This window comes from Ixodes scapularis, unplaced genomic scaffold (assembly GCF_016920785.2).
Source record: "Ixodes scapularis isolate PalLabHiFi unplaced genomic scaffold, ASM1692078v2 PGA_scaffold0__279_contigs__length_252992795, whole genome shotgun sequence".
In the NCBI taxonomy this organism is placed as follows: Eukaryota; Metazoa; Arthropoda; class Arachnida; order Ixodida; family Ixodidae; genus Ixodes; species Ixodes scapularis.
The window spans coordinates 43,683,804-43,700,876 of record NW_024609835.1 but is presented as its reverse complement, the minus strand read 5'-3'; the positions used below and the strand labels follow the sequence as shown (position 1 = coordinate 43,700,876).

The 17,073-nt window shown below is 46.4% G+C and overlaps 1 protein-coding gene across 1 annotated transcript in view; it reads left to right on the top strand.

The window, feature by feature from the left end:
• Positions 1-1,947: 1,947 nt before the first annotated feature.
• LOC8042786 (mucin-5AC) overlaps positions 1,948-17,073 on the top strand; it is a 60,091-nt gene continuing 44,965 nt past the window's right edge. Inside the window, exons 1-2 of the mRNA XM_042291776.1 lie at positions 1,948-2,008; positions 12,292-14,150. Coding sequence (XP_042147710.1) covers positions 1,948-2,008; positions 12,292-14,150 — 1,920 coding nt within the window. The remainder of the gene's footprint in view (positions 2,009-12,291; positions 14,151-17,073) is intronic.

Sequence of the window (17,073 nt, the reverse complement as noted above, 5' to 3'; positions counted from 1 at the left end):
TTATGAAATTCCAAAAGGGTAAGCAAATTGGCAGAGGAAAGCAATTCTACTTTTGGTTCTTAACATCTGGGCTAGGTGGCGCAAGCTACCGCCCGTTATAAAGGGCACAGCCGTTAGCATCCATCTATCCATCCAGCGGCAAGGCTATGAGTCCTGCTTCTAGTAACACTTGCGGCTTTCCCGCGACATAGATCAAACCAGGCAGAGAAAAAATGCAAATGAAGGTTTAATTCGTTCATTGATGTGTACGCTACTGTCGGGGCGTAGATTGGTGTCTTCCCACTTGTGGCTTCGTGATTGATTCTTCGGTGTCCTTATCGGAAAATAGCGCAATCTGATTGTTTGAGAAGCGATAATCAGGTGCTCGGGAAACCCCCCCCCCCCCCCCGTTTTTGAAGTCGTCCGCGACTGTAGCCGAACAACAAGTGGCTGGGACGCCGTGCCCCCTGCATACCTCGGCAAATTCATTCATGAACTCGCTCATTCACCTTCATTCACATTCACGGCGTGAATCTGAATGGCTCGGAATTAATTCTTAAAATTGAAAAAAATTATGATGTGATGGTGAATGACTTTGTGAATTTGAATGAATTCGTGATGTGATGGTGAATGAGTTCGTGAATTTGAATTACTTCGTGATGTGACAGTGAATGAAGTCGTGAAGTCGTGATGTGATGGTGAATGACTTTGTGATGGTGAATGAAGTCGTGATGTGATGGTGAATGACTTCGTGAATTTGAATGAACTCATGATGTGTTGTGATTGCGAATGACTTCGTGAAGTGAAGAATTCATTGTGATGTGAATGACTCAATGAATTCGTGACGTGATGGTGAATTGCTCGTGAACACGATGAATTTGTGGTGTAAGTGGCTCGTGAACTTAATAAGTTCGTGATGGGGAGTAATACCGTAAACTTCATTCTCGACGTGATAGGGAGTACGGTTATGAATTCAGAATAGGTGGAAAACATGTTACGCGGGTGCTTGCTTGCTTGCTGGTTGTTTTCTTCCTTTACCGGAAACGACAGGGACCTATTCGACTTCAGCGGTTTAGGCATCAGCCTCGCTGCGTAGCCGTGCGCGCCTCAGCGTGGTGGCCGAGTCAGGTCCTGGTTTCAAGTGGCGGACACAGAAAGGCGCCACAGTCCTATTCCGCAAGAACTGCGAACTCGTGAAGGGCTACCAGCCGTGAAGTCGAATTTATTCAGCATGAACCTGAATGGCTTCGTGAATTATCCGGATTTCATAATGTGAGGGTGAATTCCGGTGAATTCGTGTTGACCGTGACGGTGAATAACTTCGGGAAGTGATGGTGAATTCAGATGAATTCGTGAAGTGATGGTGAATTCGGATGAATTCATGATGTGATGGTGAATTCCGATTAATTCACGATAGTGAATTCCAATGAATTCGGGGTGATGGTGAATGACTCCGTGAACTTTGAGGCGCCGGTGAAGTGATGGGGATGAATTCTCGGCGCGGTTGAACAACGTGATGTAAAGGGGATGAATTCTCAGCGGAGTTTGAAAACCGTGATGTGAAGGGGATGTAGTTTTGGCGCGGTTGAACGCCGGGATGTGAAGGGCCGCGACTTTGGGAGGTCGGAGTACCTTGTGACGTGAATGCGAATGAATTTGAAGACGTCATTTTGTTCGTGATGTGATGGTGAATGAAGGGGCTCTAAAATGCCGACCTATGGCCCCATGTAACATTTCAGTTCCAGGAGGGCTGAAATGTTTGTAGTAAAAAACAACAACAGATGAATGAATTTTAAGTGATGCACGAGGAAACGTATGTCGTACGCACGTGGTGCGGGTAGCTAAACCTGTTTGCGCAAAGGATTTTTTCTTCTTTTTTTGTGGTGTGTGTGTGTGTGTGTGTGTGTTTTACTTGGGGTTATCGTGCTGTAAATGCGTAAAAAGAATATTTGCAAATAAATAAAGGACATGCTCGTACTGTACTCGACGTTGCATCAGTGGCTATACTGGAGCTTGCATTTGAATCCGGGTAAATTCAAAGCGACGGCGTATATAGAGGCAGGGTCGAGCTCGGCGGTCTGAATTATTTAATAACCGTTTTGCGCAATAAAGTAATGGATCTATACATCTTCTGTTTTTTAATTGGGCACGGTGAAACGTTACTTGTACCGCATTTGGGCAGTGGAGCGCTAACTGGAGTTTCCGGGCGATACGATTAAGAGAAGGAATAATTGGGGAACGCCCAACACTTAGCCATTACGTGCTGAAAAAAAGAAAGACAGATTTTAGGATTTTGTTGTTTATGATACTTTTTTTTAAATTCATTTGAGAATGAGACAAAAACGTACAAACATTCAAGCGTTGAGAAAACTTAAATTCATGCGGTGGATAGTAAAAAATGTATATTATATTCACAGTGTGGCAATGACTTACTTCAAGGTTAATCCTTACTGGATAAAATAGCGCAAGTCAATATCATTTGTTCTCCTTAAATTATATTCACGGTGCACATTAAATATTTGTATCAGTGTTGTGTTTCTTGCTTTTATTAATTTAGAAACAAAGCGATATAGAAGCTCTCAGGCAACTGAGCATGGGCGCCACCATAACCGACCTTCAGTTTTTGTTCCCTCTTATTCCGTTCGCCCCACTTCATCGTTCCCACAGCAGGACAGGTTATTGACACTTAAGGTACTGCTGTGTCCTTCTCCCCAGCATAGGCCCTTGTGCAGGCTCATCAACGCCTGATTTGGTGGCTCGGTTTTTCGGTAAGACAAGTGAAGTTCGGCAATGGCGGCTCAGTCTGGCTCGTGTTTAAAGCCGTCTAGATGTTACATTAGTTTCTACTTCAGTAAATTGTCGTTCCTTACATTTTTTTTTATTTCTTACTTTCTATTGGTTTTGAGATTCAGATTCAAATTTGGGGAAGCGTGCTTTCGTTTATTCATGGTTCTTTATGAAGGCGCGTGGTGATTCCGTCTGTCTACCATGCGAATGGAGACTAAGCATCCACACCGGAGCCGTGTATGGAGAGAGCTTGGTCAATGGGAGGTGCGGGCAGAGCCAGGGCGCACAGCAGACGCAGAAAGTGGGCTTCCATGCTCTTTTGGCCAACCAGAAGCCTAAAAGAATCATCTAGCGGTTGTAGCGAGAAACTGTTTTAATCATAGGTATATGTTGGTATGTGGTTTTAATAAGCGCGTTAGACTGAAGCGTAGTAACCCTTCATGGTTAAAAATAGGATGCACGTGATGTTTTGATCATATCATGCAGAAAGATGTAAGGAAAGAATATGCCGCTCAACTCTGTTTTGCTCGGACAGAGTGATTGCTCGGATGGCAGATTCTCGGCCCTCAGCGCCTGGCGTACGGATTATGTCGATCGTTCCGCTGGTCGCACTCTTCCACTATGATTTTGGATGACCGTGAATGAAACATCACGTGCACCGTATTTTCAATCACCGAGAGTTACTCCTATGCACTTATTAAGTTTGTTTCTCGCGACCACCGCCAGTGTGATATTTCCGGCTTCTGGTTGGCCATATTCGAATTTGTGAAGACGCCCAGGAACGCGCCCAGCCCGCTTTCGCCAATGGCGCCTCCACATTTGTCTCTTTTACTTCCCGATGAATGGCCATACTCTCTACATATACGCCTCTGATCCACACTAACGGCACAGAGCACGGGCAAAGGTACAGAGCACGAGCTCTTAGCAGTTGATTCCAGTGAGCGAGCGCTGCATCGGCGCCTCCCATCCCATGACTTCGGCCTCGCGTGTGTAGCGTTCTTCTTGTTCCAAATATGTGCAAAGCCAAGCGTAATTCTGCTTTTCACCGCATGAGCTGTGCCGATCGAAGCTCGAAGCGAACAGCCATCGTGCACAAAACAGCGCGCGAAGTCTTTCCGATTCCTTCTCTACCCGTTGCCCGTTCGGGTAGGACCCCGTGGATCGTATGGAGAGAATGCTTCGCCGTCGAAAGCTGTAAGGTTTTTCTCTCGCTGGCTTTTGTACACGAAACGACGGCAGTACTTCCCGAAGTTCGTTAGCGGGAGTGCCTCCTCCAGTGAACCTTTTCAGGTGGGCGGACCCCCCATAAAAACGCGACGAAGCGTACGCTTGAAACAACCAACTTACGCCGAGCTTCATGGGGTGCCAGGGGAATGCTTCGTTCCCTGATTGGCGTGAAACATCGAGCCTCCTGCTTAGTTGACTAGTCTAAACAGCCCCCCCTCCCCCCACACACACACACAGACTTTTCCGTGTAGATTGGGAATTATGTTCCCAGGCGGGGATAGTTTCCGATCGTCACTACATTTCCGAAGCTACTAAACACAACACTTAGGACGACGAAAAGAATCCCTGGAAAATCATTCCTGATGCCTAGCTCTACCAACTGAGCTAACCCCTGGTTAGCTCAGTTGGTAGAGCGCTCCACTGGAAATGAAGGTGTCTCAGGTTCGATACCCGGACCAGGCGGATTTTTTCGGTCGCGCGCCAGTCACCTAGCTGTGTTTGGAGATTTGTGTTTGTCCGTTGTTCCTCTTGTTCCCCTTGTCCAAGGATTATTTTCGTCATTCTTGTCCAGCTCGCTTGCACCTTTGCATTCTTGTGGAGCTCGCTTGCATTTAAACAATACTAAGGGATGTTTTTTTAAATGATGGAGTCATCGGAGCGCTTATTAATTTTCTCTGACATAGTGTTTGTCTTCGTTCGCATACGTTGAAAAAAAAAACAAAAAAAAACTTTAGTTTTGAGATAGCCAATGTGCACAGCGTTTTGTAGATATTAAACCGAAGTACGAGGGTCACGTGATATCGCTATATGCGTTCGCATTTTTGGTTGAATACCGGTAACAAAACTTCGAGCAACACTCGTCGGTAAACTTATTTAGCTTCAAAGAAACTCATTTCCGAACGTAGTCATTGCAAAATGGTCACCTTGTTTTGTTTTTTTTTCTTTCACTATTAAAAGTTTTGGTCAATTGTTCGGCCTCGTTTCTTCTACTCCTTAAGAATGATTAACAAGGTGTAATTGCATCATAACTATCATAATCATCATTATAATAAAGCTATTTTCGTCATCGCTACCTACTTCATCGTCGTTATCATAACTCTCTTTTGCTAACGCCAGGGATGATGATGTCCCTGGGGTGTCCCAAAGGGCTTTAGGCGTTGTTGCGGAACAACGTTTCTCGACAGTGATCCGGGACACAAGAGAAAGTTAAAAACCTGTCTTGGTGGTCAGCCGTCACCTTATTATAGGAGAAGCTTTTCTTATCATACCATGCTCTGTTCGTTGTTCTTAGGACAAGATCGCAATGTTTGCAAGAAGCAAAGTTTAACCTCCTTTGAGTTGTTTTGTTCTGGGAGAAAATGGAGGGTGGGGGAGGGGGGGGGGGGGGGGGGTTGCAGTTGAAATGTCACGTATTAGTGAAGGGTCGTTGAAAACCTTTTAAAATTAACATGGTCCATATCTACATCAGTGATCATGCGACAATGTTTGCGTCGCTTGTAAGGATTGCTGCCTGTATGACAATCACCGAAGCAGATGTTCGAAACTAATACTCGTACATATTTACAATTTCCAGTCAACGCTAGCTAAAAAAATAAAAAAAATAAAGAGAATTGAATATTTGTACCGTTAGATATTGACTCCTAATAACGGCCCTCTGAATTTGCACGTAGAATAATCTCCGAAAAGCTCTCAGTTCCACTTACAATGGCCTCGATGATCAGCGTATTACGATGGAGTGCTACTAGATATATTTAGTTCGCCTTGTTCGTAGAACCCCGTACTCGTAGGTGCTGCAATAAAAACTTAATTTTGGAGCGACTTTTTTTTTTTTCCTTTTTTAATGGCGGAACAAGACAATTATTAGTTCGTTACCAGAATTTAGCTATTTAAAAGTTAGCACACTCTTTTTCTTTCTTTAATTGGGCTAAGTGCGAGGCACTCTCTTTTTCCTTTTTAATGAAAGCCGCGTGCCGCTTTTAGAACGCTGCAAGCGTTTTCCTGTGTTTGTATTTGCTTAATCTTTAAGACCCGAGTTATCCCGCGTTCCGCCTTTAATAAAGACAAATTGGCCGCCAAGTCAGGCGCCGCATAATTCGCGCGTTTAAAATAATAACAACGATAACTTCCAAAGCTTAGCTCGGGCTACGGGATGCGCCTAATGGATACAAATGGGCCGGCTTCATTACTGACAAAAGCCAGAGACGCGGCTCGCGCTCGCCCTCCGTCTCCCTTTAATGGGAGCATTTTGTTTTAAATATCTTTCTCTCTTCCCTCGCATACCTTGTCTGCGCAACTACAAAAGTGTGCGCGCTTTTACAGTTCTATAGTACGCAAGCTTTTATGCAGTTCGGAAGCAATCTAAAACGTTTGGAAGTTTAGTTTGTTAATCTTTGAAACGGAAATGGATATTGATCTTTCATTCTTTATATAATCATAGCTCTATGCGGAGCGGAAGTTCGTCTGCTTCTTGCACAGGTGTTGCGATGATGTCAGAACGCTGAGCTCTTATTCACTGACTGAAAAAAAAAATAGTGGATAGACACCTGAAAGCATCTAGTTTTGAGGTCTACCCACTATCCTTTCAATCAAAGCCAATCAGAGCTCGGTGTTGTTCTGACGTCACCGTGACTCCTACAAAAAAAAAAAAATCAGTGGAAGTTGCGCTTTGTATAACGGGTATGCCGCAACGTAAGCGCGTTCTAAAGTTACGCAATCAAGCCCGCGTGCCTCCTCGTAAGACGACGCCGCAAACATCCGATGTGGAGTTGAGTTTCTCGGCTGGACAGGGAAAGTTTAGCAGGCGCAGTACGCTATACGCCCCGGGTTTTTTTGTGTCGCATCGGGTGGTTTTACGATCAAGCAGATGTTGGACTCTTAGAAGCGCAGGGCGTAAAGACTACCGAGCATCTTCTTATTGCCCCACAGCTCCATGAGATTGCGCCGCTATATAAGAACCCCTTGATCGAATCACGAAGCGAGAACACAATAATAAACCACACACTGTACATTTGTTTTTTTTTTTTTTTTTTTTTTTTAGTTAAAACTCACTGTGGCTGTGAGTCGACAAGAAAATGTGGGGCTTCGAAATATATATACAAAGGATGCACAAAACTGGGGAAGTCCGCAAGAATGCAGTATTTCGTACTAAAGGACCAACGGAGGGCCGGGAACGCGCGCCGCCCTCGTCAAAGCTTCTATCTCTCACAAAAAAAAAAAAAGGTTTTTAAGGGTGAGTTTTTACGTATAATAACTGCGGATGTTGTGTGCCAGCCAGCGAAAAGACGTCGATCTTTCTACACGAAAAAGCCATTGCTTTTTCATATATATGTAGACGCCAGGAGGTTTCGTGTGGCGTGTACAACTGGCACTGCGTTGTGTTCCGACGCGCATTGTTGGTTGGCAGTCCACTCCGCGTGGCCCCTTGCCGTCTACCGCCCGGGTCGACGTGCCGGCTGCGAGTGAGAAGCCCTTTGGCACGAAAGCTTTTCCTTGTATGCCGCGAACTCGAGGACCCCGGGAACAAAGCTCGGGAGATCGGGAACTTGCTGGTCCTCTTGCCGCGCACTGAATAAGCTGTGGGCTTCGGAGTAAACCCACTTCAGCTCCATCTCGAGTCAACCGAAATTGCACGAAGAGCTTTTCCGTTCCACAGAAACGTTAAACACAGTTCTCGGCAAAGCAAAATGATATTGCTTGAGCTTTATGACACCTTATCTAACCCCCAGACAGAAATTTGCCTTTTTCTAATCGTAACTATCGCCGATTGCACCCACTCTGCAGTAAGTACCAAAATGGCGGCTACCACGAGAAAATTGAGGAACGGAGTGCCGATACTTCTAAGCTTATCTTCTAAAGGAGGCATGACGTTTAGAGCGGAAGTAAAGGAGAGTGGAACCGGATAAATTTGAACATGTAATTAAAAACCGAGGCTGAATTAAAACAAAAAATATACCGACTAAAGCACGAGCGGTTTTCTAATGACTACGTCCCTATCTGTTCGCCTATTGTCGCTTAAATCCTAGATTTTATGAAGCATGGAGCAAATTTCAAAAAATGTCAAAGATCATTGAGTGGCTGGCCCCTTTAATAACAAAGGAATCGTTTACTTTTCTTTTTCTTTTTTCCTGCTTTCTTGTCACAGCGTAAAGTCTGCTATCAAAATTACTAAAAACGTGGAATGGACGTTAAACACTTAAATGGCGTGAGGTCGATTATAGTTTGTGGACAATGGTCCGCGTTGTAGATGAGACATTAACCGCCGAATTCAGAAACCTCACTCAAGCTACACTCAAACTGAAGGGCCTCTTCACTTCCTAGAGGAAGGCGCGAGGGCCGGCGCTGGCCAATCGCGACGGCGGATCCGTCCTCGCGATTGGCCAGCGCCGGCCCTCGCGCCTTCCTCGAGGAAGTGAAGGGGCCCTTCAGTTTGAGTGTAGCTTGAGTGAGGTTTCTGAATCCGGCGGTTAGCCTCTGCAGTACGAGTGCTATATAGATTTGGGCCTTTAACATGTATAACACGGTAGTGATGCACGGCGGCACGCCGGTACGATGCTCGTCCAGATCGAAACTGGCAGGGATGAAGAGAAAATTAAGAAATACTGACTTTTGTAGCACGGGCTTTCGTTCGCTCCAGTGCTCTGAGCTGCGGTATACGCTGACGGTTAGACGCAATGCGCTTACGCCGGGCACCAAATCAGGGGTCATTTTTGGCGTTCGTCGCTACTTTGTGTGAAAAAAAAAAATGCGAACAACGATTTTTAAATATATATAGTCTGTATAAATCAGTGGTTTTAGAACCAGCACCGGCTACTCCGTAAAGAGTTAGAGAAAAAAACAGGGGAGAGAGTCACAGAGAAAAATAGAGAAAGACGGAACGGTGCATCGATGTCGTATTCGCGATAACTTTGCCGCGCGGTGTACGCGTAGACCTTTAAATATAATGGATTTTTATTATCTGCCTTAACCGGCCCAGCGAGATGTGTGTGTGCGTGTGGGGGGGGGGGGGGGGGGGGGGGGATGGAGGGGACTTTAGTGGCGCTTTTTAGTGCACGTCCCGCCGTATATATCGCTTGACAAAGATGGAGGGATCTTTACTCGCGGTTACGACAAATACACCTAATTGACAACCATTGTGGATGGATGGATATATTTAAGGCTCTTTTTAATCGGGCGGCAGATTACGCCACTTAGCCAAAGCTTTTATTCCAACACTTACCGACTTTCCGACTTGAAAAAAAAAAAAATAGTAAGGTTAAGCCTCTTAATAGTTTACTTTTAAATGCGCGATAATTGGAGCGCAATAAATAATTGCATACTACTGCTTGGCACAAGCATTCATTTACAAGTCTCCACAATCGAGAGTTACAATCCGTGTGATTGTGGTGTCTCTTCGCAAGAAGGTGCGCACACTCTCGGCCCTTCGGATTGAGATAAAAAAGAAAAACAGCACTTTATTCTTCCCTCGACTTATGCGCCTCTAGCACGGTAATTTGCGCTTGGTGGTCTCCGTTTTTTTCGACGTCTATTTTTCCGTCGCTGCCTTTAAAACCTAAATGCTTTACTAAATCGGCATCGCTTTGAGGCGAGCGCCTAAGCGGTATGCGTCAGCTGTGGTAAAAACTAGGAAAAAAAATTACGTTAGTCCTTGACAAGAGAAATAAAATAAAAACTTTCAGGCCTTTCCACTTTGATGAAGAAAGAAGACCAGCGAAGCTGTAGTATGATGGGAATAAAGTAATGGCCGGCTGCAAGTCGACAAGCCAGAGTGGAAAGGCTGGAAAGGTTGCCGCCATCTATGAGCGACGGCGGCAACCAGACAACCGACAAGAGGGCTGTCTAGTTGCTGCCGTCGCTCATAGATGGCGGTAGCTGTCCAGAGTTTTGTGTCATCATTTGTTTGCTGGCGGACACGTACAAGGAATCTAGCCCTTAACAGCTCCGCTGTAAAATGACCATCTCAGTTCTATGATGTGTACGAACTTCAATACAAATGCGTTGTCTAAATGTTTAGACACCGAGATGGCTTTTTTTTTTTTTTTTCATAATTTGCGCTAACGGTCTCAGCAAGCGCAATCGAACGGCCACTAAAAAGGTCTAACTTTGCGCCTCTTAGACTGACGGGGAAATTGAATGGAAAACATACCCCCAAACTTGTGCTTCGCGTTATTCTTTTAAAATAGAGCGTGTAATATCGGCGACCCCGACAGTCACGTGCAATGAACTAGCTTTTTCGGTTGACCAAAACAGTTTACGAAACTTAGTAGGCAGATCGTAGGCACTGCCGTTCCGGTTCTTGAAGGGGAAAAACAGGTTCCACAGGGCGGTTTCCTCTCTCTTTAAACGGTGTGTATAAGCTATTAGCCAGAATGACCGTAATATGGGAGTCGTCATAGTGTGGGTTCTGTCTCCTAGAATAATTCTAGCTCTTACTATTCGTACATCTTCCGCAAGTCATGCCAGAAGTGCTGACCGCCTTGGTGACTCGCGCGGGTAACATAGAATAAAAACAGACGTGAAAAGTGGAAAGCGACCCTGAATGCGTGTGGGAGAGCCTTCATACTAAAACCAAGCCCTGAAATGTTCACATTTCATTTGTCGCCTTTTGGTACTGACGCGCATTCGAGATAGAAAAAGCTTCAAAGAAACTGCTTGGCAAGTGCGACCATCACCATAGCATCGAGTTGGAGCCATTTTATCTTTTCAATCGATGTTAGAATTCTGCACTTACACAAAAGAAAGTTGCGAAAATAACGCCCTTTCTAAAAAAAAATATTTTTTCTTTTTCCAGCCACGCATATTTTTTACGTGGCATCGCAAATTGCCGATATTTGTTCACGCCCCACGGTATGCTCTCATTCTTTGAGTTTTGCATCTTACTCGGTCGTAAATATGCAACAAAAAAAAAATATTGGTCGAATTCTTTTCTGTGTGAGCACAAAACTCGAAACTGCCGGAAAATTCTCGAAGGAAATAAACGACAAACGCAGAACCTCAGTGGCTTGTTCGATATATATATTTTTAATGTTTTTTTATGGTTAGCGAATTTGCGTTTTTCTACTTTCTCTGCGTATTGGTTCGCCTTCTGTTGAAATACCAAGACGCTCGCTCGGTCAAACTTATTCTAAACACATAACAAAAACGTTTAATGAAATAGCAAACATTCAGAAGTGTGCGAAGAGGGGCTGGAATCGAATGGCGCCGCGTCATTCATAGCCTTCATAGTGCGAGGGAAAGCCAGGAAATACCGGTTTTCTTTGCAGTGTTGAACTTAGGAATGACATTGCGCTGTTCAGTTCGAAGCACTCTTCGCACACCCCCACAAAAATGATCACATCCTTATTTGCGCTCTAATCTCCTAATCTAATCTCATCTAATCTTTGACAGCTTAAGGAACTCAGGTCGTGGTGACGCCGGAGGGCTCTTCTATAACACCGTAGCCAATGGTATTTTGTCAGCCGAGACGAAGGCTGAACAACAAATCGCAAAGCAAGCAACGTTAATATAATAAGCAACGCCTCACTTTTCTTAAGCTGTCCCGTACTCGATGAGAAATGACGACTGTGGTATAAACTGACAGAGCAGGGATATTTTTTTTCTTTTCAATAATGTAGTTTTAACATACATTAGAAGCAGTTTTTTTTCCGCTGAATCGTTTTACTACAAACATAAGACCGGGCACAAGTTGTTAAAATACGAGGGGGTCAGTACGCGAGTCACAAACGTCTATTAAAAAAAGAAAAGGCTGGTGACGCACTTTCTATTTCTACACATATCCTCCCCCAACATTGACAATTTGACACATGCATCTCATTTTTTTACCAGTGCCCCAACAGCTGTCGATTCGAATCGTTTTTCACCTGCCACACTGTTGCTCCTGTCGCAATCTCGACAGCACGACCAGTTCGATCGTCGTCAACAACATTTCAGCGCATTTGGGGCAATTTCTGAACCCAGTTGCGCACCGTTTTACGCGATAAGCACTTCTCACCGTAAGCAGGAATCATATTTTTGCGAATATCTTTTGCAGGATGCCCTTTTGCCCACAGAAATGCTAAACAGCACGCTGCTCTTCTAGCGTACACTCCTCGAGCAGTGTCGTCGCTTTTAAACTGAGCTGCTCATGCGTGTGACTGTTACCTAGTTAGTGCGCAGTGAATATCAAGCCGGATTATGTTGCCGCCTATTGGCATATTTGGAAATTGGTGACTACTTATATCAGATATAATGACTTTCCCTCGTAGCGTTGGAAGCTGTATTATTTCCGGAACACATATACTTACGTTTAGTATTTTTATGCAGGGACGTCGGCGGTCGAGTCGACAACGAGGCAACAAGACACCACGTGGCCGACGCCGTCCATAGCCTACAGCAGTAGTAGTGGCGACCCGAACAGCAGTAACGCCACCATCACCGATGAGGCGCCGACGGCGAAAACAAACGAGTCCGAGGCCTCCCCAGACTCCAGCGTTGAAACCGTAGCAACGTCCACTCAAGAGACGAAGACAACGCCCGCTTCAGCAACCGTCCAAATCCCATCCGGTAACAGTACAGTCGACGTCACCGACGCTAGTCCTCCGCAGGTGGTCGTTTCTAGTCAGAAAACGAGACAGGTCTCCACAAACAAGTCAGCGGAACCTCACCTCAGCACAGCGGCGCCGGTGTTCTCGAGTGTCGAGTACTCCAACCCGACTCCCGAAAAGCCGGAGCAAATGTCAGCCGAGGAAAATGCGACGACCAACTTCACGTTACGTCCGTTCTCGAGAAAGGCGGCTCTGATTCGGAGCTTTAAGAGAAAACCTACGAGGGCACCGGCGGTTAAGAAGTCTACCTACTCTCCGACCACCTTATTGAGCACGCCCTCAACTTCGAATATTGTGAACAGTTCGGAAGCCAGTCTCAATGCGACTACTTCTAGTGCTGCGATCCAAACGAACACCTCAACCCTTGAAGAAGTTGGCATTAATGTCATTCCGGTGCAGGAAGCTGACAACGCGAGAAACGAGACATCGCCGTCAAGCAATTCTACCGCTGCTCTGTCGGTGCAAGCTAGCTACCTCGACGCTGCCATTGCACAGGCCATTTCACCTAACCTTACCACACTGTCCCCGAACAAACCCTTCCAAGAGGAGACGCTTGCTGACTCCAGCGTTCAGTTTGAGAACGCTACATTCATGACCGAGTACAGCAGTAATAAGACCGGCTCAGAACCTGCTTCTGTAGTGCTCCGGCAGCGAGCATCGTCCACAGAACCCAGCGACGCAGGTCTTACGGCCACCACAGCTCCTCCCGCCGTCACCTCCGTCCCCGTCGTCAATGCGTCAAGTCCAGAGACTTCGAGCGGCAACAGCTCTGCTCCGAGGACGGCCACCTCCTTCATCGTGAGCGTCACGTACACCGACGAACAGAACGAGACCTTCGTGACTACCAAGGACAATGTGACTGTTCCCGTGACCCTGGTTAACCCCACGAGGCCCGTCACCCCGGGTCCCCCGAGCTCCAGCTCACCTTCGCGGCGCTACAGCCCGCCCACCCGACGCACCACTCCCAAGCCATCGACGCCGCCGGGGGGCCTCGTCGCGAGGCACAACTTGGCCCACGCCAAGCACGGGCTGAACCTCCCGACGCGACGGACGACTCCGGGACTTCCGGGGGCTCCAACGCGGAAACCCGCCGTCCACGTGGGCCGAGGCACCAGGGCTCCGTTCGGCATCATCGGCAGCACGCGTAGGACGACCCTGGGCACGAAGCCGACGATCCGCGCGCTCACCAAGATCTTCGACCGCGCCCGCACCCGACCGCACACGAAGGCGACGTCGCCGAGGCCTCTCCGGGGCCCCAGGATCAGGATCTCGACGGGCAAGCCCGTCCGCAAGGGATTCCCGATCGGCCCCAAGCCGTCACTGCACAACGGCACCAACTTCGACCTGGACGCGTACACCCGGCTGCTGAACGTAACCCGGAGGCCCCGCACCAAGCCGACCACCTGGAGGACGACCTTCTTCAACGTGACCGAGCCGACGGTCTCCAACGAGGTCGAGCAGCCCGTCGTCAAGGTGGCCGGCATCGTCAAGATCGTCGACGGCTGGGACTGGTCGCCGCTGCTCGGGGATCACAACACCCACGAGTACCGATACCTGGCCTACACAATGCGGAAATTGGTAAGAGATTTGTCCGCTCTCACTTATCTTTTCGACGTTACGTGGGCCTCATGTTTGTTTTGCAAGTATGATTGTTGACGCCCGTATCAAAGAGCACCGAGGCACGAGTAAGCGGGAAAAGCACCCGTCTATACTTATTTATATATATATATATATATATATATATATATATATATATATATATATATATATATATATATATATATATATATATATATATATATATATATATAGGATTAAGCGTGGCTTATCTAGGTCTGTTGAAGCAGGCATCCGTCGGCGCGCAGCTGGCTCCCGAGTGAAGATGCGTTGCTCTTTACGGCATTGCAGCTTTCACTTATTGATTATGTTTGTACCACCTGGGCATTCGTCGAGCTCTGTTCGAGGATTGCGGAGATTATTTCTCCCAGTGATCTGAGAAAAACCTGTATTGTTTAATGTCACTTGGAGCGTTTAGAAGCGCGGGACGAGGAAAGTCTCGAACGTCCCTGGCTAATAAGATTGCTGCAGAACGAATCACGAAAACTGTGAACATAAGAAGCTGCGCCCTGGTCTTCTTAAGCCGTCAGTGGCTATATAGAGAGTGTAGCATCCCGCAGAGAATTATTCCGGTCGTTTTCGGTGCGCACCAACGCGCCATTGCATCGGGATGTCCATAGGCTGCTCAGTTCTAATGATGACTTAGTGAGTAAGCTATGTTGACTTGGCGGGTGATTACCGGAGCAGTATGGTTGCTGGATTCGTTTCTGATATTCTGACTGCTACGAGGCGTAAAATGTGTCTTCCACATTTGTCCGAGGACAGCATGAATATAAGTCGTGATACCCGGGAAATGTTAGAGGTTAACGTAGCATAAAAAGACAGGTGCTTAATTCCATAAAAAAAAGTCCATAAAAAGCCACTTTATGTATCACTTTTATTTAGTAAGAGTTATAAAGTTTTTAGTTCAACGAAATAAACCGTTTCCATAGTTATGTTGGAAAACAATACGAGTTATTATAGGAGCACAAGATTCACTCTCACAGCGCTCAAAATTATTCTATTTTGTGCGAAGCGTTAGATTATGACGTGAAGAAACCACGCAGTTATTTTTTTTTTCTCGCCGCGGGGTCGCCTTTTTGCATAGAAAAAACGAACAGAGCGAAACTGAAGCAAGAGGATCAGTCGTATAAAAACACGGTGTCATAGACGACGGAAATTAAAGACGCCGGAACTCCCCGAGACTCTGCATTTCAACATTTTGTTTGAAATACGTGTTTTCAGTATATTTTCTTGAGTGTCTCTTAAATTTATGTTTTATTAATCTTACGGTTCTTAATAATGAAGATATCTTAATTATTAAGGAGAAGGCGGCTCAGTCGAATTATTAATTCTCAAATATTTTATTGTTTGTTGTCATCGCAAGTGGATGAAAGTCCATTCTCTCTTCTTGCGGGTAAAACAAAACTTTTTTAAGTCTTACAATCCTTTTTTTTTTTTTTTTTCTATGCTCTTATGGCTCGTATTACCATAGAAACCATAGATACCTAAGCACGCATGTCTGCCTCATCAAAGGCCCTTTGATGCGTGAAACGCGTCTGAGCGCATTTTTCGACGGAGCGTATCATCGCTCGACTCTCTAGGCTCTTAGCCGCTAGCTAAAAGTACATCGGATTCATCATAAAGCGAACTCATCGCAGATAGTTTTTGTTTTAAATATTTCCGCGCTCCGTGGTGGTATCTCGTTCGTTCCGCGCATGGTGGAGTCACGCTGCCTCGTGTCATCGTTGGGGCGAAATTTTGGGGGCAGCGTTTTTGACGTCGAGTCCTCGGGGCTAGGGTTGGATGGCGGCGGACCGTCTCGCCGCTGACACAGACCGGCTCTTCTTGCCGGAGTCGCCGTCGCTCTGCGTGTAAAGGTCACTTAATTTGTGCCCCCTCGCTTTAGCCGCCATGTGCGGGGCGATGCTTTTCATTTTCGCGATTGTTGTTGTTTTACCACGCACAATGTGTGTAGGGGTTAGATTTCAGGCGAAAAGCGTTACACCAAAGTGTGACGAAAAAGCGTTACATACGGGTCAGGGAGCAAAGCATACTCAGCCCATGGTAGGACACGTATTTTATAAGCAACCAAAGGGAGGTCACAGTCGGAGTCAATCACACGTAATCGTAATTCGGCCTATTTAATCGTAACAAGCGAGATTTGCCAAGCGGCTCAGTTAGGAGTCGAACATCGGACCGTGTGATCCAAGCCCGACCCCTTTGCAGCAGGACCAAGTATGGCTTATGAGGGTCTGCTGTAGCAGGAATCAGTCAGCGCGCAGCTGGTTCCCGAATGGAGATGCTTGGCCCTCCTCGTCATCCCACGACGCACGTGGCGGATCAGAAAGCACCAACGGATTGCGCAGCGGGCGTACGACGTCACGACTCCCATTGCATTTTTTTAAATGATGTATGGGCAGTGCAATTGCGCACAAAGCGTTCCTCGATATTATGCCGTCACCGCCCCAGGTCAGGTTTTTAATGGTTAACAGAATCTACTATAGTCGGTTGCAAGCTAAGAAAAAACCGGAAATGCCTCTCAGAGGAAAATGTAATCCTACGCCGAGAAACGCCAGCCAATCGTTTTCATGACGTCACGATTCCGTAAACCAATCGCGATCCTTTTGAAAAAAAAAAAAAAGAAAAGCCCAACATGGCTGCTGGCCTTAGCAACGCGACGCTAGTTTCTCGTGACAATTATTCTGCTTTTTTGCACCGTGTTTTACGTGCCCGAGGTTACACCACGAAATCTTAATGGTATCGGCTTGCGTTTGCAGCAGTTTTTGCGCGACAACGTGAGAATCCAGCGACGCTATCACCAACGAAAATTTCGAAGCGGGCGCGAGGCTTAGCACTGCTGAGAGCTGGAAGACGGTATGTTAGACAGAATCTTGGACAGAAA